The sequence below is a fragment of the Agelaius phoeniceus genome, chromosome 5, assembly GCF_051311805.1.
Source record: "Agelaius phoeniceus isolate bAgePho1 chromosome 5, bAgePho1.hap1, whole genome shotgun sequence".
NCBI classification, from domain to species: Eukaryota; Metazoa; Chordata; class Aves; order Passeriformes; family Icteridae; genus Agelaius; species Agelaius phoeniceus.
In genome coordinates this window covers 24,178,222-24,200,524 of record NC_135269.1, presented here as the reverse complement: position 1 = coordinate 24,200,524, position 22,303 = coordinate 24,178,222, and the positions used below count along the sequence as shown (strand labels likewise).

General features: G+C 37.5%; 1 protein-coding gene across 14 annotated transcripts in view; it reads right to left on the bottom strand.

Moving 5' to 3' along the window:
• TNRC6B (trinucleotide repeat containing adaptor 6B) overlaps positions 1 to 22,303 on the bottom strand; it is a 132,165-nt gene that overhangs the window by 97,168 nt on the left and 12,694 nt on the right. For 9 of the 14 annotated variants that reach the window (XM_077178594.1, XM_077178599.1, XM_077178606.1 and 6 more), the window contains 2 exons: positions 17,726 to 17,824; positions 12 to 79 (listed from right to left, as the gene is read on the bottom strand). In XM_077178594.1, coding sequence (XP_077034709.1) covers positions 12 to 79; positions 17,726 to 17,779 — 122 coding nt within the window. In that variant the 5' untranslated portion in view covers positions 17,780 to 17,824. The remainder of the gene's footprint in view (positions 1 to 11; positions 80 to 17,725; positions 17,825 to 22,303) is intronic. The other 5 variants (XM_077178598.1, XM_077178602.1, XM_077178614.1 and 2 more) reach the window with 3 other exon arrangements.

Here is a 22,303-nt window from a genome sequence, read left to right as displayed (position 1 = left end):
GTGTGACTCACTGTTTGTTTTCTTCACCAGGAGGTGGAGTCTTGCCATGCCCCTCCATTACAAAATCCTCATGTTCCATCTGCAAAGGCAAGCATTGCAGGTCAGAAATCGGTGGAGCAAAACGCACATCACCTAAAGTGGCCCCTTTCATATGCAACAACTCCAAACAGCCACTTTACCACAGTGGCTGGTCCAGAACAGATCATGTAGTTTCTTAGCAACATATGTACATCTCCAACCTCATTGCTATGGTATCATTTCATAGCACAAATTTCAGAAAAATCTTGCAAGGGAAAAAGAATGGTTTAATGGCTATAGCAGAATACTATCAGTCAAGGTACATACGCTTTATGTTCTGCTCTCTTAAGGGCTTCCCTTGTCATTCTAAGTATTATTTCTACCACTTCTTCCCTATGTATAAAGCAGGAATTTTAAAAAAAAGGTTTATCAACAAGTATAGAAAAGAATTAAAATTTTAGAAGAAACTTAAGCACAGAAAGAAATTGCTGCAAAAGCAGAGTACTTCTTGTGAAAAATAACTTTTCTTTGAAAAAAGACTTTAACTGCACACGAAGCTTAGTTAGCAGGGTAAAAAAGAGGCCTAAGGAAACCTCAAATAAATGCTGTTCCAATGACAACATAAGGTAGGCATTTCCTTTGGCTCTCTTGTTCGAAGATTCCAAGGGCAGTAAGGAAGTCTTATGTTTAATTGTTTGCTTTTAAAATATCAATTTTAGCATAGATTTTTCTTTTGGAGAGAAAGAAGAATTACATTATATTTGCTCATTCATTAATTATGCACTCTTCTTTTAATCACTTAATTCAGCCAGAAGTTCTTGCACAAGTAGCAAAAATATTCTTCTCTTTATATAAAAATTCAACACATGCAATTAGTATTTTATATAAATATCCAGATACAGTTAGCAATGTTCTACTTCATGTGAAGCCAGCAAACAGGTCCCACTGCAATAGTCAGTAAGGCACACAACAAAGAACTGAATCATAATCACACAAATCCATGCCACTACATTGAACTGGAAAGAGGAGAGAAGTGCTATTCAGTCAGTTAAGATAACACAGCTTAGTCAGTCTTTGAAAGGGCAAAAACCCCCCAGACCAACTCAAAATCCATCAGCCACTTCCCCTTGTGCCCCTGCCCTCCCCCAAAAGAGTCAAGCTTACTCATTTGTACATTAATACTTTTGTCAGGTCAAAAATACTTTCAAAACCCCAAAATCTGCATACGGACATCTAACAAGGATACAAGAAATTATGTTATTTGACTGCCCAGGCAGAGCCCTAAGCAAAACCATGAACAAAAGGACAAAGTGTGGAACTGTAAGGTGCCAATGACATCCATAAGACAGACAGTCAATCAAATATGTATAAATTCACATTTGTAAACATGTACCCCCATGTGTCCCAGTCCAAATAGTATTTTAATGTAAAAACAATGTTTGAAAACAAGAAAATTTTTATTTACAGTTATTTAATAACTTGGACTTTTATCCATGTATTCCCACCATATTAGATGCACAAATCTATTTGTACTTCAGTCCATACCTGATTCACAAGAGCTCTAACAGCTGGACTCACACCTGTCTAGCTAAAGACATCCATTCCACTTAATTCTGTTGTTCAAAATGCTGAAACACCAAGTGTGTCAATGGGTAAACTAGTTACAGATTTGTGGCCACATTGCAAAACAGCATGGTTCTGTAAGTGAGAGTAAATGTTTAAGAATTACTCTTACACAGGAGGTGTTTTAGCCTGTTGCTGGTATGAGACAAGTACAATTCACAGGAATGGTAAGCAAGGGAACAGTTTGTGGCCAGTACTGGGAAGATGAAATGCAGCCTTTGGGAGTAAAGAGGCACTACAAACAGCATATTTAGTGCTAAACTAACAAGATTCCCATATAAAACATAAATTCAATATAATGAAGCTGTAGAAAAGGAGGTATCATAAAAAAACCACACACACACATACACAAAAATAATGACAAATAATAAAGGACCTGAGCTAAGAACAAGGTTGTTGGTTCAGGCACAATCTCTTTTAAAACAACTAGAGAACCCTATCTACTTTAAGAAATGTTAAATCAGTTTGCTGTACTTCAGATAGTAGACAGAAGTACCTGAAATTACTAAAATATGCATCATTAAAAACTGTAGAAGATATGGTACAATGGCAGAGACACTCACAAGAAGTTCACAAAAAAAATTAATAACTGAATGAGGAAGTACTCAGGAAGACAAACTATACAATATACAAAATAAAGATTAATTGGTAGTGTTTCATTGATAAATAAAGCCAATGATAAAATTCATCAACACACTAAAAAAAGTCATGGGAAGGTCAAGGAATTGACTATTAGTCAAGTAGAAAATATCTCTTTGAGAATGGATAAACAGCTAGACTTGTAGGAAACATTTGGCTGGTGAGGCTCAGAGGACAAAGTGCTGTATGCTGCCTGAGGATGGTATCAAGTGAAGTGCTGCAGGAGTCTAGGATAAGTCCATTAAATATTTTTGCCAATGCCTTGCAGGGCCAGTAAAGCATATTCTAGCCAGAATTTTAAGATAAAGTTTAACAGGGGTGAAGAGGATCAATCAACAAGTCTAAAGACAGGGCTGCCATTCAGATGGACCTAGACAGCCTGGAGGAGTGGTCCCTTCAGGATTTGTATGAATTCAGACAGGACAAACACAAAACACTTGCACCTGAGAGGCCCTGGCAACAATCCAGGCTGATGAGCGGCTGGGGAGCAGTTCCATGGAAAAGGTCTTGGCACAAAGCAAGCTGATCATGTGCCAGCAGTGAGCCTTGTCAGGAAAGGTCACCAGCATCCCAGGCTTTATTAAGAAGAACTTTGCCAGTAGATGAGGGAACTGATTGCCACCTCTACTCAGAGCTTATTATTCCAGACATGGTCTAATGACCTTCCTTTTGGGCCCCCACAATACAAGAAGTACACCCAGAATGTGGACACAGGAGCCACCAAGATGCTCAAGGAGCCAGAGCACTTGTCCTGTGAGTAAAGGCAGAGGGAGCTGGGCTGATTCAGCCTGGAGAAGAGATGGCTTTGTGCAGACCTTCAAGTGTCTGTACCTACAAGGAGGTCAGCAAGCAGTCAGGCTCACCACAGGGGTACCTGTGACAGGACAAGAAGCAGTGAGACCATGCTCAAACTAGGGAAGTCCAGAATGGACACACGGTAACTTATTTTCACCATGAGGACAGTCAAGGACTGGAACAGATAGCCTAGAGTAGTTTTGCAGTCTCCTTGCTTCGAGTTTTTCATGGACTGACTAGTAAAATCCCTCACAACAGGGTTTGACCTCACAGGTGACCCTGCTTTGAACAGGAGTCAGACTGAAGACCTTGGAATGTCTCTTTGAACCTGAATTTCCCAGCAATCCTATGAACCCAAGAACAGATTCAGTTTAATATTGAGAGATAGCATCCATGAGAAAAACCCTTACTGAATTCCCAACCCAGCAAGAACTTGTACTTCGATCTGGAAAAGTCTAAGAAAAATATCTTAAAAAGTTGCATAATGAAAAAAATGCCAACAGAATAGAACAACCACCAAGAAAAAATAAGTTATGCTGAAGGAAGAAACACTGAAAAGTCTGCAGCAGATCTATAGTATGCCCTCTTTTAGAATAGTGTCTATGAGTAGAGACAATGAAGACTCAAACCCCTTCCATAACACTCCAAAAACATGAGAGCTCAGAGTAGAGAACGGTGCAGGCAATGGGGAGATTTCATATAAATAAAATCCAAAATTTGGCCGGCAAATCTCCCTCAATGCAAGATAACAGCACAGAGGCATACACAAAAAAAAACCCAGCATGACAGTATTGTAAGAAACATCACCCCTTTGCTATTACAATGTAAATAAAACCCTACTCACTCTCAAAAGAGCACCTGTAAGAGGATACACAGAGAAAATGTATTACTAAGCAGACAAAAAAATTAGTTCTTGAACAAATTGCAACACTGAATTTCACAAGTCTTTGCAGGTTTTATGGTTTACGTACCTATATGTGCAAAGATTTATCTGTGTATTAGAGGATTAGAAACAATAGCAGTATAAGCTTTTCTGTTTCTAGCAATGTCATTGCTTTTACAAAGTGAAAGGAGAAGTTATTTATAAAGATCATTCAACAGGCCTGATCCAGTGCAGCAATTTCTGCCTTCCTCTATTTGCAGAGCCTTGATTCTAACTTTCTTTTGTTTGCCTGCATATGTTAAACAATTTGATGAACAGTGATCTCTGTTTTGCACTTGGAATTCTGCAGGTTTTAAAATTTTTGCTAGAAAGTGATACACAGCTTATTTAATGGCCTAAAATATCTAGAATAAGCTCATAAAGTCATACCCATTTACATTCTTCCTGCAACATTTAAAAGTCACTTTATTGGGTAGTTAATCTTAATTCAAAGATATATATCTGACAAAGAGCCTTCTGAAAACAATTTATGAGCAAGTAAAATTCCAATAAAATTCAAAAAGCATTGCTTACATATTCATAAAGTTTGTTCTTAGGCCCGGCTATCTATTAATTAAAGATTAAAAAAATACTTCAAAATTAAAATGCTTAGGCCTTATTTTCCCACTGACAGTAATGACATCATACAGCAGAAAGAACGAGAATGTGGTACTTCAAGTTTTTGACTAAGTGGCTATCTGAGGATGAACTGAAGAGAGGAACAGCACATAAGAGCCACAGTTAGCTGAGAATACTCTTCTTTTTCTCCTCCACTCACAGTTCTTATACAATTCCTATGCACGTTTCTTCCCCACAAGTCTCTCAGTTTCCCTTTATTCTGTCACCACCCCATCCTCTTCAGCACACTTTGAGTCTTTTTTTTAAAGAAATCTGGAGCCCAGAACTCTTGTTAAGTTCCAGCCATCCACAGCAACCAGCAGCCTCACCATCTCTGGCTCATTGCAACATTTGGAAAAGGTGCTGCTCTCTAGGCCTTGAGTCTCTCTTGACTCACTTCCATATTGAGGAAACGCAGTTGTCCTCAATATGTAGAAAAAGAATGGAAGGTGGAGCTAAGACAGAGCTCCTGGATCTCTTGTATTGCTCCCAAGGAAAGGAGAAAAGGTGGAATGGCAGAGGATCTGAAACCCTTTAGCTTCTCTTAAGAGGACTGCAGAGGGAGCCATTGATTCCAAGAGGAGGGATCAAAGGAAGCACACTCCACACCTGTTTCTCCTGGCAAGCAATGGAGAAAGATTCAAGATTCTGGCAGCTGGAAGCAGGAACCAGAAATAGACCCTGAAACAGCAGGGGAGGAATTCAATAGCAAACTTTTTTTTTAAAGGATCTGCCAGTTGTTGAACTCTGTATTTTATTATTCCTAAGCCTTTTTCTCTAAATATCCAGGTACTTGTGAATATCCAAATTTCAACACAAATTAATACATTGAGTGTTCTAAATAATAAAAGACAACCTATTTTATTTAAGAAAATCTATTCAGTATTAGATACTCAATACCTAACTTTTAGAAAATGAAATTTATCATGAGCTTCAATGTAATAAACTATTATATTTTTCTGTCCAGAAGTGCAACACCTGTTACTACAGTTTCATACTACTCTTTCTAAAAATACCTTCAATGAGACCCTAATGGATTTGATTAATGAGTAAACCTTATCTCCTAGATAAAGTCAGCAACACTCTGAAGGGTCAGAAAGTTTCAAGGGCAAAAGCCTCATCTTTCCTGAATCCCCATTCCTAAGATTTTCCTAACAAGATTCAACTCTTGCATTAGCTATCCTAGTCCACCAAAGATGAACTGAGCTTAAGAGAAACCAAGCATTTTCTCAGGGAAAAAAAATAGGTGTTTGTGAGAAATCCTTTACTTACTATGAAAAGCTATTCATTTTAAACAGTCTTCTTGTCTTCACCAGTACAAAGAAATGTACTAATGCAACTTCAGAGAGCTGCTATCACCACCTTTTCCTACTCATTCCATAGTTCCTTTTCAAAGCTGGTTTATTTCCTATTTAAAAACCAAAACAAGCACCCCCACTCCCAACAAACATAAAACCCCCAACCAACCAACTAACCAAACCAACAATTAAAAAACCCCAAACAAACAATCAAAACCCCAAAAGGACTTGAGCCAGCCAGGAGATGAAGACTCCAAACTTTTCACTGACTAGCATCCCAAGCAGACACAACACCAAAGATTTATCTGGCACATGACCAGACTCTGGTGGGCACCAGCCAAGGTCAAATGCTGCTTTCTGCAGGTTGTGGCCATCTCCTTCCCGTGCTTTAAGTGAAAGTGATTTTCACACAGTCTACCCCAGGCCCAGCTTAAGAGTGACAAATCTGATGTTTTGTCACAACTTCTGCTTTAACACCAACGTCCCTCCCAATCATCAGCAGCACCCAGCTACTGTAAACAGGCTATCAGCACTTATTTTGTCTCACTAATAGTTGTTTTAAGGAGAGTTGCACAACCCAGTCCTCGAAATCCAAGCAATTAGTCACTAGTCACTACTGCTAACAGCGGTGGAAGCTGTGATATAAAAAAAGAAATCTCAGGGACCATTTGAGGTCTGACAGAAATGTAATCACTACTAGAAATGAAAGGAAAGCTGAGTCACCTCTCTGCCTGGTTTCATTATAAGCACTTTGGACAAACTGCATTGGGGAAAATTTTACTCACTAGGAACAGATTAATTAAATTTTTAATTTAACTTCTTTTAATAAAAATGCAATTTAGCTGCTAACACTTGAATAATTTTTAGGAATAAATTAGTGTTGAGCTAGCATTTCAAAATACACATAGAATAGTGCAAATTGTTTAGCAAAATTAGCCTCAAAATGTACTTCTTAGATTAAATTTTAAATTCAGTACACAAATGAAAGCATTAAATTTGTGATTTAAACTTAAAAAAAACAAACCCAGCTCCTAAAATGAGAAAGCACCAAGTATTTTTCTGAATCACACAGAGGAAAGTCTTAAAGACAAGATATGCGTGAAATAGTGGCTGAATTTTTGGTCTCCTTCAGAACTTTGTTGTATTGTGCACCATTGAGTAACTAAATTTTCACTTGAGCCTACTTCTACCTTTTTTTTCCCTCCATTTTGCCAAATCATAGTCTTGATATATAAAAATCACCACCAAAATTTGTGAACCTAGCCTAATCAGTATTTCCTTGAAGCTTTTCAGCAGCACCTAGATGGAGCATTTCAGTGTTAATACCACCACACAGTCCTGACTGGTTTTCTGTTAGTTACAGCAGAAGTAAAACTTACTAACATAATCCCTCTGCTAAATCACACTTCACATTCAGAACTCCCTGCTAATCATTTTGAATGCTAACACGCTTAGACCGCAGTAATTCAAAAGTTAATAATCTGCTACTGGTGTTTGTTATATGCAGCTTAATGGTACTTTAACACCTGGCTCACTGAAACATGACATTAACTAGAAGAAATGCCAACATGTTAACAGAAACAATCATTAAAACATGCATCATCCACACAGAACAGCAGGACAGGTTGTCAGAGGGAACTCAGTTCATCATTAATCTATGGAGCTCAGAATATGTAATTTATGCTGCAGCTAAACAAGCACAAAAGCTGCAGCAGTGGTTAAAGACCAGAAGTTTGCTAAGCTTTTAGTTTCAGCTGTCACCAAATAGTCACAAAGTAATTGCAGAAATAACCTATGGCTCACTTTCTATGTAATATTTAAGATGTTTGTTAACTAATATTCTGTGAAATACCCAGCAGCTTAGCATAAGTTCCCTGCTAAGCTTAAGCAGTTTTATAAATACCATGAAAACAAGAGTCACACTTTGGAAATGCTAAACAGGTTGGGATCCCAGCTACATTTCATATTGTACAAATACAAAAGTTTACTTAATAAAAAATGTATTATTTTTTAATGTATCACTAAGCTGTTTAGTATTTAAAATACAATAGCTAAGTATTTAAAATACAATGTTAAAATACAATGTGTGTGTGCATTTATACATTTATAATAAATATATATCTTGCTCTGAAAGCAATTTAAACCACCTAGTTGATTGCAGCAAGATACAGTTCTACCTTATGTCAACCACGGAAGATGTTAAAGTCACTCAAGTCATGGTATGACCGGATATCCAGAAATACCATCTGAAAACTCCAAATCTGAAGCTGCCAAGGCAGCTTTGAATAATAATTCAACCATCTCAGACACAAAAAATGAATAAAGCGTTCTGAATTTAAGCAAAAGTGCTTTTCTTTTCCTGCTCCACTCTTGATGATCCATATTTTACTGTGTTCCATCCATACACTCCATCCATTTTGTATTGTATTCTATATATACATAGCATGGATAGAGCCCAGGAAAATATGACTTTAGTAAGACAAAATAAATCTCCAATTTTATTTAATTAACCTTTTATATTATTCTTCAGCTAAAGAGCAAAAGCATTTCGCAAACCATGAATTCTTGCTAACTTCAGCTACCTTTTACGCTTTCATAACAAAATTTTTACACTTTCCATTTAGGGGACATCTGACCCAAAAGCCCTTGAACAGTTCACCCCCACCAGAACTTTCAGAAGCCACTCTCACCCAGCACAACCCAGTGACTCCATTTAGCCAACTCATTTTACAGTCAATTTCCTATTTATGGTGCAGACACAGATGAACAAGTTATAGTAGTTTAAGCTGACATCTGTAAGTGGCTGATATTCTAATACACACATTGTTAACCACCCTGACACAGAAGAGAGAAAAAATTAACTTTCTCCCACTTGGAGTTGGAAATCTAAATGATGCATTGCCACAAAAGGACAACAGGCATGAACTGCCAAAAGAATTTTCAAAGGCTTAAGAAAGCAGGTGATAATCAGAATCACAGAAAATTAAATTACGCTTTCGCACTGCACATTTAATCACCTTCACTGATACAAATACTGTTTGCAGCTGTTTGTTAGGAATGACTGAAAGTGACATAAGCCAGGCACACACAAATTGGTGATGAAGTTATTATGCCTTAAGACCAGACAGGGAAGCAATAGAAAGAAGAACTTTCTTTTCTGTGTTCACAGAAATCTGTTGCGTGGATTCTAAACACATAGAAACTAACAGTGCCCAAAAAGTTCCTCAACAGCTGGAGGCTGAGAACAAATCTGTTATATGTATATATTAACCCTGCCTTAGGTCTGTATTAGGCATCCACTTTTGATCACTGTCAAAAAGGAGAAGGAATACAGGCTATCCACAACCACAGCTGCTTTCCAGTTTCTCCAGTTACCAGAATGCAAATCCAAACTCATTTTAGTCACTGACACTGCTGCTTGCTTTTACAATTTTTCTAAATTTATCAAGATTATTAAAAAGATTAGCTATCTGACAGACCACCAAACCATTAATATAGCCACTCATCTCTGGAAGCAGAGCCTGGGCTTTTCAACAACTTCCCCTCGAAAAATCCCCACCAAACCTTTAGATGCCATGGGAATATGTTATTTCTCTGGGAATTACATGTGGAAATTGTATCTGTTGAAACCAACCAATATGAATTCAAAGTACCTCTAAATATTTCTTAACCTAATTCCACACTACTGTGTCTATACTCTCCCCTCATGATACACCCTCTTGCCTACTGCTCAAATGCTTCAGTGACTTCAAACAAGTGCAGGAAATGCTGACATGTTTTCAATGTTGCTTTTACCCTTCAGGGGAACTGATATCACACAATATGTTTTTGCAGAATTCCAGTGTCCTTAGTTGTCTGATCATCCTCCTATGTACTCATATGCTGAAAACCATCACTACTATTTTTTACTACTACCATCACAAGAATAACAACCTACACTCTTCCCATCAAACTCACATGCACTTCTTCCACACCTAATGATTGAAAAAAAATTTTGAGGAAGTGAAAAAAATTCATACCCATCTAGTTCACAAAATGAAAAGGAAATAGTCCCTTTAGGGTCATGCAAATGTACAGTCTTGCAAATGCACAAAGTCAAGACCAATGAATTTTACACCTTTCAATGATCCAGCCAAACTAACATTCTACAAATTATTTCTAAAGTAAATTTAAGGTTTTTAAAGTAGGATAGAGTAAGCTTTAATGTCCCTGGCTCAAATTTCTCCCCAAATACCTCTCCCCCCTCAAGTCTGCCATAAGACAGAAAAATTGAAAACACTCATCAATTCTTCCACATCTGTAAGACTTCATATAAAGTTACCAATTATAAAGAACTCTGTCACAATTCACATGGACTACAACCACTGCCAACAATTCTCTAAAGCCAATACCAAATGGAAAGAGATCAAAAGGCAATATTCTGAAAAGCCAGAAAGCCCTCCAATTGTGTGCCAATGGCACACCTGCATGAGAAGAGATGCTTTGTAAGCAAAGGCACAAATCAATTTCCATGACTGTCATTCACATCATAGCGGGACTGTGGGACTGTACCACATAAGCTCTCAAATGCAGAACCACGTTTTCAATCTTTAAGCAAATATCTGCTTTTTTGTCTGCTTTGCAAAGTATTATAAGCTGCTGTAATCAACTGAAGAAGAGATGCTATTGGTTGAGAAAAAACTAATGAGAAAATATTTATGAAAAAGAAAGAACCTTGAAAAGAATGGAAAAGATGAGTTTTTAAAACTGAATGTTTTCTTAAGACTGAAGGGTTTTTTCCTTCAGAAATGAGACACACACCTGCTCGCTGCAGTGACATGCCATGCCAGTACACTTCCTCCACATGAACTGTACGGATGAAAAGACTGGATCAAAGAACACATGGTGACAGTTCTTACAGATCTCCAAGTCACCTTGGCACATGATGGTATTTTCCAAGAGAAAGAAAATACATCATTGTGTTAACCTTCTCTTTTGTGATTCAAAAGCACTTCAGGGTATTTTGAGATTAGAAAACAGAGAGTCATCTTTCAGTTCAGCATCTATATTTTAGCAGTCTTCACTATGGATAAGTAGGTTTCAAATGAGCAATCCATCTTGCCTCTGTAGAAAACATTACACCCAACTGGAAGAATCCTGAACTTGATCCTGAATTTCTTTTAAAATGTCCAAGCACCTAGGCTATCAACAGCATTCCTTCACAAGAGTTCAAGTAGTACTGTCTAATTCCATGTTCTTTTTTGCAGTCCTCAACAATTTTACCTTATTTATAACTGCTTTTTTTTATAGTGAACCCTGATAACATACTGTACACTGGTTTTGGCTGGGATTGAGCTACATTTCTAGATAGTAGCTGGTAGAGGACTGTGTTTTGGATTCATGCTGGAAGCAGTGCTGATAACACAGGGATGTTTCTGTTACTGTGGAGCAGGGCTCACACAGCATCAAGGCCTCTTCTGTTTCTCACAGCACCCCACCAGTGAGCAGGCCAGGGGTGCACAAGAAGCCAGAGGGGACACAGCCAGGACAACTTACCACAACTGTCCAAAGGGATACTCCACACTACATAGCACCATGCTCAGCATGAAAACTGAGTGAGTGAGGGCATGTGTGGATGTTGGCTGGGGCTAACATTGCTCAGAGACTGGCTGGGCATCCACTGTTTGGCAGCAAGCAATTCTTTTCCTTTTGCATCATTTGTTCTGTCACAGGCTTTATTTTCCTCTCCTCTTAGTTACTGGTTTGGTTTTTTTCCTCCCCAAATTATTACACCACTGTTATCTCAATCCACATATTTTCTGACTTTTACCCTTGCAATTCTACCCCTCCATCTCACTGCAGGGACAGGAGTGGATGAGCAGCAGTGTGGTGCTTAGTTGCCAGGTAGGGTTAGACCCCATACCATAATTTTAGCTCTTTGTTACAATGCCTTGAAATTTTGAAATTTGAAGTTATAAACTCACAAGCAGGTTTGCTTGGGCTTTCTTCCCCATGTAGAGAGGTCCAAGCATGCAGTGTTTTGTAAAAAAGTATTTTAGGTTCTTTTTCTGGCCACACTGTTGAAGTTCCAGAGAGAAACTAACCCAAGATTTCCGCTTCCCTTAATTGACTATGCTAATTTATACTTAAAACAAGAGGACTATGCCATAACACTTCTACAAGCTTTTATAACATGTAACTAAAAGGAATTTTAAGTAAATTAATTCTTTACTGAGAGGTTAATGGACTGTTATTTCAATACATGATATGCAAATATTTTGGGTTTGAGATATTCTCCTCAATAGCTGTAGCTTTTTCAGGTTAACTAAATGAAGTTAGCAGAGCATGGAGATGACATCAGTTTCTGTTGTGAAAAATTCTTTGTCCTCCTGGTTCTTAAGCTGCTACATTTTGGGAGAAGCATAAATTATCTTGTTATATAGAATACCTCTCTGCTTTTCAAAGACTATACAAGATACTTCACGCAAAGACTCCAGGAAATTAGTATAGTTGTAAGCCAGCTTTACAAAGACTAGCTGCTCCTACAACTCTTGTTCCAGAAAAATAATGGAAATATACCCTGTGTATCAGGGCAGAAAAATGCTGGAAGCTCCACAGGTAACTCACCAGCAGACATGAAAAATGAAATAACTAAATAAAAAACCCCAAAGCCTACTGTCATGAATCCAATGGAGAAGCAACAGCCACGTGAGTAAACTGTAACCTACTCAGAACTGTCAGGTACTCACAAGAAAGTACACTGAGGTTGAAAGCTCACCTCTCATAACAAGCCAAAATTTTCCAAGAGCACAGGGATTCATTCTGCAGGGAACCATCATCTGAAAGCACCCTGTACCAGGCCAGTGCTAGACTGGAAAACATATTTTTTATAATTACGCTCACAAAGTGTAATTGCAATGTTTATTTCGTTACTGTATGGGCCTGAATGTTTTAAATTATTTAGTGTTATCTGAATTGAAACCCAGTTCTGTATCATTGAGTAGGATTGTAAGCCCCAGAGACACAGGCATCAAGGTTTTGGATGCTATAAGTTTAATTACTTAACTAAGGGGTTTTTTCATTATATTAATTCTAAATCCCACAAAATGAAAGCATCAGCCTAACTTTTGTATTATTGTCATCATTATGCAACATCCACATCAGGAACTCGGCATACCTTACCCATAAATGCATTTAGTGGAACATTCCTGCTTTTAGGAAAGAGAACTCCAAACAACACTGCCTTGTGAATTTTAAGATTCTGTTTATAAATTTAAAAACATCTAACTTAACATAGGCTCGTGTTCCTTTATTCTCAACATGTATGAAGTAAAGGCAGGTGTTTAGATGCTTGAGTCACATACGTTTTAAACTTCTTATCATCTCTGTGTGAATGCTTCAGGATAGAAAAATAAAAAAAATCAAAAAACCAAACACCACAACAAAACACAGCCAGTGCCAACGGAGTTCTGAAGAGTGATTTAAAGAGAAGGCAAGTGCTAGCTCACAATTAGACACCAAGAGGCAAGAAAAGCAAGAATTAACCAGGTTGAGAGCAGGCAGTTTTCAATAATGTAAGGGGAAGAGTCACACTGACAGATATGAACAGTGTAGCAACTTGAAATAAAATAAGGATTAACAGGTGGCCTCAAGACATCTTTTACGTGGCATCGGACAGCGAGACTGAAAAACAGGACAAGCCTCAGTGTCTGTGCCACTGGTTTTGAAAGAGCCAAAGTATGAAAAAGTAGTCTAATTCCTGGCCTATCAATTCAGTTCAATAATTATTTCTATAAATACTGATGAAAACCTTGAATAAAATTACATTTACATAACACCGTACAATACAGAATCTTTCCCCTTCTCCTGTTCTTATTAGGAATTAAGTGTTATTAAACATCCTGTGCAGTCACATTTTTAATCAAAATTTTGTATACCTAGATTTTTAGTATACAAAACATTAAAATGGCAGACCTATATATTTTTCCTCTTTTCCCTTCTACAACACTGAAGCAAAACCACGATTCATCAGTACCTTTCTATAAATTACTTTAGTCAAAGTCCCTCACTCCCTTCTGAATTCATAGGCTTGAAGGAACAGCTACGAGGAGAGTGAGAAAATCTCCATTTAACATGAGCATTTTAATTGCATTTTTTGATAAAGAAGTTTTCTGCATAAGCTCAAAACTCCTGCCAACATTGAAAGAAATCTAAAAGTACTTCAAATCAGGCATAAAATTTTAGCTTCCTCCTGCAATATTTTACAGCAAAGGAACAACTAAGAAACCAAGTTTAAGTATTGCCTGTTCAGTAATCCTTAACTGATGGATCAACCAGTTGAAATCAGTCACAAACAAGAAGTTCAGCACTTGTTGATATTGTCAGGGTCCAAGGTTGTTAATGGAAAAAGCCTAGCAACTGTAAGTAGCTAATTAGCTACCACAAAATATAATTAAAAATAAAAATCATGATCCAAATAATATTAAAGGGTACAGAGTTCCAAGGAGAAACACTGGTTTTCTTTTCCTCTTGTTGCAATGGAGAGGTAGCAGAAGATTTCACTTTGGTATCAGAAGTTTGGAACCAGAATGACCCAGTGCTTCCTGCCTCCCACTAGGCAACTCCAGCAACCATGACTGGGGAGAACACCATGAGGCTCTTGCTTGGATTCCCAGTTCTGAAGAGATCAGTCCTGCAAAATTCCCTTGATTGTACCCCCCTGATGAGCCTTTGCCACCTCATGGTGGTACTCAAAGATTGGACTCAATGATCTTGGAGGCCTCTTCCAATTTAAACAATTCTATGATTCTTTTCTTTTCTTATTTTTTAATAGGAAGAAAAGAGACCCCGAAGAGCCAGAAACCAGACAGCCCACCCCAAAGTATTCTAAAAAGTGAAAGGATACTTCACTGTATGATACTCACTAGCAGGTCATTGGGATAAAATAGACTGCATATTATTATCAATTAAGACTTCCACATCTGCCGAAACTAAATTAATTTTTAAACCCATATGCTCATTTGAAATAACTGACTTCTGCACAAGTTGCTTCCTCTCTGTATAGCACTAACATTAGGCAATGATTGGAATCAAGAGCATGCTATTGACAGGTGCCAGCTGTCAATATAAAAAATAGCATCTTTACCATGTTGATGCCATTTTAAAGAAAGTGTATACAAAATTGAGAACATGAGCACAACTCAACAACCATAATATTAAAAAATTAAATTACTAATTAAATAAAAATGTATACATGAACAACAGTGGTAGAAATAAACACCAAAGTGGGAACTGAGTCCATTGATAACTGTCCTTAAACTTAATTTCCAATGAGTTGCCACTGAGTTTGCCCCTCATTTCAAGAGCTGACCTTACAACTGTCTCACCAGGTTGTTAGGAGTCAAGCAAGAAGATCATTATTCATGATGTCTCACTGCAGGGCTTAAATTTTCTGATCATACCTTACATAGTGTTAATTAGTTTGAAGGCCATAAATATTTAGGCTTTAAAGTGACTTGCTCAGCTCTACATAAGGTATAATATAATTTTTCTTCAAAACCAAAGGAAATCTCCTTTTACCTTCAAGTCTTGACCAGGATGTCTCAAAATGTCTAGGATGCCAGAAAATCTGAGACAGTTATAGACCCAAACCAGTTTACAAGCATACAGCATGACATATCATTTGTTTTCCCCTCTATGATAGAATCTTCATGTAAAATTTAGGTTATTTTCAGACTGGTAGGACAAAAAAAAATAAATTCCTGCAGTATCCAAATCTTTATATCCTGATATTCATGGTATCTCCACAGAAGATAATTTTGCTCTCATTTCTTTCAGAATACTTCATTTAAGTATACCTCATGTCTCCTGCCTGAAAAAGTTGGGAGTGGTGAGGAGGGATGGGCGAACAACCTCACAAAAGGAAAAAACTGAACTACATTACTGAATATCTAAAATGGTATTTCATAGGAAAATGTATCGTTATGAAAAAAGGTTACTAGATCATTTAAACATTTGTAAATTAAGGGAATAATTTCAATGATACTAGACAATATAGTGAATATAATTTGCCTAAAATTTTCTAGGACAAACTTTCAACTGTTATAGATACAAAACTCTCCTGAGACAAGGAAAGAGAATAATCATTTACAGACTGAAGAAACACTGAAAAACAGACTTCAGTGAGTAGTCCTGTACATCACAGAATGCAGAGAAGAACTAGACGCAGTCATGACTTTTTTGCTTAATATTCACTGATCCTATATAGCCATTTATTAATAACACTAAATATCAGATGCACAATTCCTGATCTCCCACAACGACAATTGTTTCAAAGCAATACTTCATACACATTTAGGTATTTGAAATCAGTATAAAGAATCTGATTTTAAATTTAAGCTCATTCAATTTTTGGAGCAGATATACAATATTCACCATTATATCCAGAATTAAGTATGCCAAAGAAAAGCACACCCTTCACTGGAGGAAAAGACAGTCACTTCCATCTACTTCCTGCCACACAGGCAAAAAAAAAAAAAAAAGAAAGCTGTGTATCCATAAATATACACACAGGCACCTGTTTGTATACACATAAATGCCTGTTCACACACACAGCAAAGATCCTCTCTGTGTGGTGAAAAGAAGGCACCAATAGCTGTGCTATAATCAGTAATTAAGTGCACCATGATGTCTCCTCTCTCATGTCTATTCCCCACTGAAACCTGTAATCACATCCTTGTCAAAAGATGTGTTCAATAGCCTGGATTGCTGCAAGTACATCCACTGATATGTTCTCATTTTTCAGCCCCTAATCTAGAGCCAACCTTCCTTCAAAGCTATTTAAAATGAACACAACTCCTAAAGTACATGCAGCACAATTGCCAAGTCCTTTCTCTAGTAATTACTTACTAACTGACTTCCTAACTTGGTGCTTACAGCTAAAAAAAAGTTTTTTTCTTATACTCTAAAACAGTGAAAGCATCTCTCCAAAGGTCTACCTAGAAAACAGATTTTAACTTTAGTCTTTTAGTTTTTAATTTCTCAGTCTCACTCTTACACAAAGCTACAAGCAAACTAGCAATGATTCAGATTTTTGTGAAATGTAGGGAGCACGTTTTAAACACAGATCAGTCGCAAGGTTGGCACTAACTCATTGAGCAGTCAGGACTATAAACTGTATTTATAAACCTTCAGAAGAGTATGCCAATGACCATGTTATTATGAAAACCAAAGTAATTCACACCTTAACATCTGCATCTTCAGGAAGAAGGCAAAAAGCTGGACACAGCATCGTGTTCAACAGAACACTTCACACTCTCCTGTCCCAACAAGGTATGCTGAGAATCAGAGGTGCCTTCAAAAGCAACACAATCCAGTCTCACAGCACATGCTGGCACGTACAAGGAAACAAGCAGCAGCACACCTTCAATATAGGTCAGTCAGTAATCCACAGACACCAGCGCCTGCACCTAAGGGCCCCCATGTCTAATACCTTAAATTAGTTCAGAGAGTGGGTGGGTAGGAAAGAAAGTCCTTCCAGTTATCACAAATTAAATACTATCAGGGTTAGTATCTTTTCACAAGTTTTCTCTTTCCTTCCTGGAAGTGCTTGAAAACACATGTTCCAATCCTTAGTGGGTAGCAAAACGCCTGTCTTTCTAAAGATTTTTCAAAGTTTAATTTTTTAAGCATCTCCATGACAATAAATAATAAGCATCTACATGAAGTTTCTTATTAAAAATACCAGCACCAGTCAAGGTTCACTCCATGTACGCCCCCCCCACCCCTTTCAGCCAAACAAGCTTTTCTTCTTCCAAAACACAGTGGCATTTACCTCACTGACCTTGGGACTGCCTTCCTCCAGTATTTCTCCCTCATCAGTTTGCATGGGAACAGGATCTGTGCAAAGCTCTGCAGAAATGCAAAATACTGCCTAAAAGATAAACAAAAAAGATATATTTTAAAAACAATTCTTTTTCCGCCTTTAACAAAGTTTTGTGAGATTGCAGCATACATAAACTACTAAATTCTAGGCTATGACCTTTAATGCTGCCATTCTGCATATATTTGCTGAAATTACATTTTACACAAATGAGAACTGCTATTCAGAATAAGACAAAACTACTTAATTAAAAGAAAAAACCCACTTAATAGTAATATCCTCCTTTTTTTTTAACTTTAAAATGTCATTGCTGAGTACTTAATGTAGTCACTGATTTTACTCATTAAAGCCACAGTCAGCAAGGAATGATCACACAGACCAGAGCTGAGCAATTCTTTCTTACTAGGAAATAGCTTTTGTGCAAATACAAGCTTTAAAGACACAGCTTAAAGACAATCTAAAGGTTATTGGTTTGAAAAATTGTTAAGACTTCCAGTGATCTCACAGCACCTCTAAAGTCTTACTTTCAGGATTTTTTCCTTGACTGAATCTAAATGGTTCAGGGAACAGATAAAGTCATTCACCTTCAGGTTGGCATTTACAATTTAACCCAGGTCAACAGATCCCAGTGTTTCAAACATTCAACACTACTAGGTAATCTATTTTCAAATTTGTTTGACAGTGTCAGTGCGGCTCCAACTGAACAAAATCTGCACCCCAAACTCCATTCTTCAAATTGTAAAGTAACTTATGGAAGGATGCAATACAACTAGGGAGACTTTGGTGTTTAAGATTAGAACAGCTTCTACTCCAGAGCATGAGGCATCTTTCTGGGATAATGGAGCAAATTAATCAATTTAAGAGATCAAATGCACCAGCATAAATTCAGCAGCAATCTCTAACACTTAAAATGCAAGACATAAGCCATGACCAGATCTCTAACATTCCAGGTATATGGAAAGTAAGGGCTCACATTGAATACACTGAGTTAAGAATTCTCTTAAAACCAAGAGTTGTTAGCTTTTAAGAGTTGTCCCTCACAAGATTATGTCACTCTTCAACTGCACCAGCATTTAACATCCATTTCAAGTCTCTCTACTTCTGCACCTCAGCTACAGAACTGCTGTCACCTTCACAGCAGCAATTCCAAGCCATCATTTAGAAAGCTTCTAAATGATGCACCTCCTTCACTTCGTTGTTAATGTCTGTTCAGAGTGTAAGGCTGTCTGGACTCCAACTTCCTCTGTTATGTTGCACATAGGTAAAACAACATCTGCCATGGTTGACTCAAGGAGTGAAGAACAAGTTCTATAAACATTAAGGGCCTGGAGCTACAAAATGTTACATACAATTTAATAAATCTTACAACCAACAAGCTGTTACATTCAGTAATATCATACACTCTAGTGCAAGGCACAAGAGTTGTAAAGACTTAGAGCATAGTAATTTCCTTTTCTGGAAAAGAAGGAATGAGGAGAAAATCAAACTCTTATCCAAATCCTCACTTAAACATTCTGCCTTCAGCACATAATCAAAAATCAGAGGTATCAAATGCTAAGCATTTGACATCTATGCCAAGATCCTCCTGCCTAGAACAAATGTTTCTAGCTTTTTGTTCTGCACCAAGAGCAGAGGAGGCCAGGCTGGGCAGTCCCTGTCCATGGTACTTCTTTGCCATGCTCAGTTTCTGAAACCCACTCCAGAACTTTCAGCGCTGGGAGTTTTGGAGCATGATTTTGCAGTATCAGAGTCAAGTAATTGGGAAGCTCCTCAGATTTTTGTTAGACAGACAGTCTGCTGCCTAACACCCAAAACAGCTTTGGCCAGAACAATTCCTGTGGCTGTTACCTGGCCTCGAAGTCAGAGAAACAAGCAAGAATGAACTTGAGCTACAGAAGCATTAAAAAACCCCTTACATAGAAAACAAGACCAGAAAGGTCAGACCAAGAGCACTGCAAGGGGAAGTCACTTTTCATTCAGAGTGCTGGAAGAACTCAAACATAAGCCTTTGAAAAACTGACATGTTTTATCTTCTGAGATCCCTCACTACCAGAGGAATTGGCAGTATTTGACTCCAGTTTTTATATACTACTCCTGGAAGAAGACAAAAAAACTACCAACCAGTGCATCTCAAAGGAAGAAAGAAAAGGTCAGTAGAACTAGGAAATTTTAAAAAATGGAAAGGCTACACGAGCAAAGAAAAGCAAGCTCTTCCACAGACAACAGATTAAATACACTGGAACTATCCAGAACTCAGAGATTAGAGTAGGAAATCGAATTAATAAACTCTTTTCCTTCTCCATTGTATTTTCTTTTTTATAATTTCTATTTTCTCTCTTAATTTATCCCATAATTAATGTTTTATTTGCTTTAACATTTAAAAAAACCATACAATATTATGTCATACAATACTTACTTAGAGTAAACTCACTCACATGGGATGGTAAAAAGCTAGAAGTTCTAAAAGGCTCAGCAATTTACCAGAAAACTTCACAAGGTAAAAAGAAAATCCACCAACAAAAATTTTTAGCTGGTGCAGGAAGAGTCTAAGCTACAAACTACGAAAGGTGTTGTAAGAGGAAGTTTTGCTGAACACTGTCCTTTTGTTGTTTGGTTTGGGTTTTTTTAATGCTTCATTGCATTTGCTTCTGGGTTCTTTCAGGAGACCAAACATCCTCCAACAAACTATGAGCCCAATTCAATAATTTTTATGCTCTTTTGCATACATGAATCATTGATTCCTTTAGCCACTGGCACAAGAATGCTGTATTGCAAGTTTATTTATTGCCAAAAGGAGGCATTTCAAGATTTCTGAATCCATGGGACACTACGGATTTCTGAATCCATGGGACACTACCTCTGTGGCAGACTTTTGCAGCAGTCATTTACAGCTGAGGGTGACTTCTTAGCCCACAGAGACAGCTTTTTGCCCGCACATGAAGAAATAACATAATTATTCCATGTTACAGACATCCCCTCTGCAGCTCACCAGCTTCTGAGCAGAGTCCTGAAGGTGACACACAGGGTCATTTATTTTATACATGGAGGAAGGATGGGAAGAAAGAATTTGTACTAGCATCCCGTAGGATCAGGAAAATGCCAAAAGCCTAAAGGCATTTGTTTACTTATATTCAATACTTAATGTGATATGTCAAGTTGCCAGGTGATAAAAAGAAAGTTTAGAGACAGCCCATTTAGATTTTCAGATCCAACACCTATCAAGAAAGTCACTCCTGGAAAAGGTCAAAAGTAAGATAATCCTTTTCTACCCTTGCATATATCCACCCAAACTACTTGAAATGGGACTGAAATCCCTCAATTTTTTATTCACTTGATATCCTTCAGAAAAATTAACTAACTTCAACTGGAGTAAGGTAACACCAAGGAAGGCCTGACAAATAGCAATGCACTGGTATGCCCACATACGATGTAGCAAATGCACATCCAAACTTAGGAACAACTTTTATCTAACTCTTTAAATGTAATACAGAGATGAGAATCTATTCTCAAAGGTTAAAACATTCATTAATATGAACCAGCAGGATTTCTTACCAACTTTAATGTCTACTGCAATACTGTCCTGCCATTAAATAGTATGGTTTTGGGATAATCCAATTAGATTTTAGTCCTATTTTTGCTCCATGACTTTCTTCAGCAAAGATGTACTCATTTTGTTCACTGGGATCAGCATGAGAGATGCAGTTATCAGCCACTCAGTGTAAGCAGAACAGTGCAGTGTCCTTATGGATACCACTGCTGCACTACTGCATTCTAACACACTCTGGCAAACAAAACCTGAACAAAATTTCCATATACTTATAAATCCTTGAAAACCAATACCAGTGATTAAGGTACTTCCTCTAGGCCTAATTTTCTCTCCATGTAGAAAGGTCCAGCATAGAAAAATACAAAGTTCTCAATAGCAAGAGAGAGCTGGAATTCCAATGATTTCAAATTTGGTTTCATCAAACAGGCATCACTGGGGCTAAGTACCTTGTGGGTCTTTCGTGCAGCAACACTTTTTTTTTAATAGATTGGCAGCAGGAATCAAATATGGATTAAAGAGAAAATCCATTCTTCATCAGATAATGAAGAAAAAACATACTTCAAGTTTCTAAAGAGTGCAGCTGTGAGAGAAGCACTTATTAATGTACAGCAAAGCAGGCACACCAGTGCTCTTCCAAGGCAGTGATCTCATGTACATGGCACACTTGAAACAAGAGCAGCTAGAACAAGGCACTACTTGACTGAACAGTGTCTTAAATGAGACTGTGCTTGTCTGACACAATTGTATCGACACACCAGCCTCTAGGTACAGACAAAATGTTCATTTTTAACACATGATCTAACCATATTGGATTTAATTGCTAAAGCATCATATTACATCGAGTCTGTTAAGAATGTACAAAAGCAACATAAAATTTAACATACAGAAGAAGAGAGTACTTTTTGTCACTTTAAATGCAAGTTGTTCTGCAAGCAAGAGCATTCAGAAGATAGAAAACCTTTGAATATAACTTTATTGCTTAT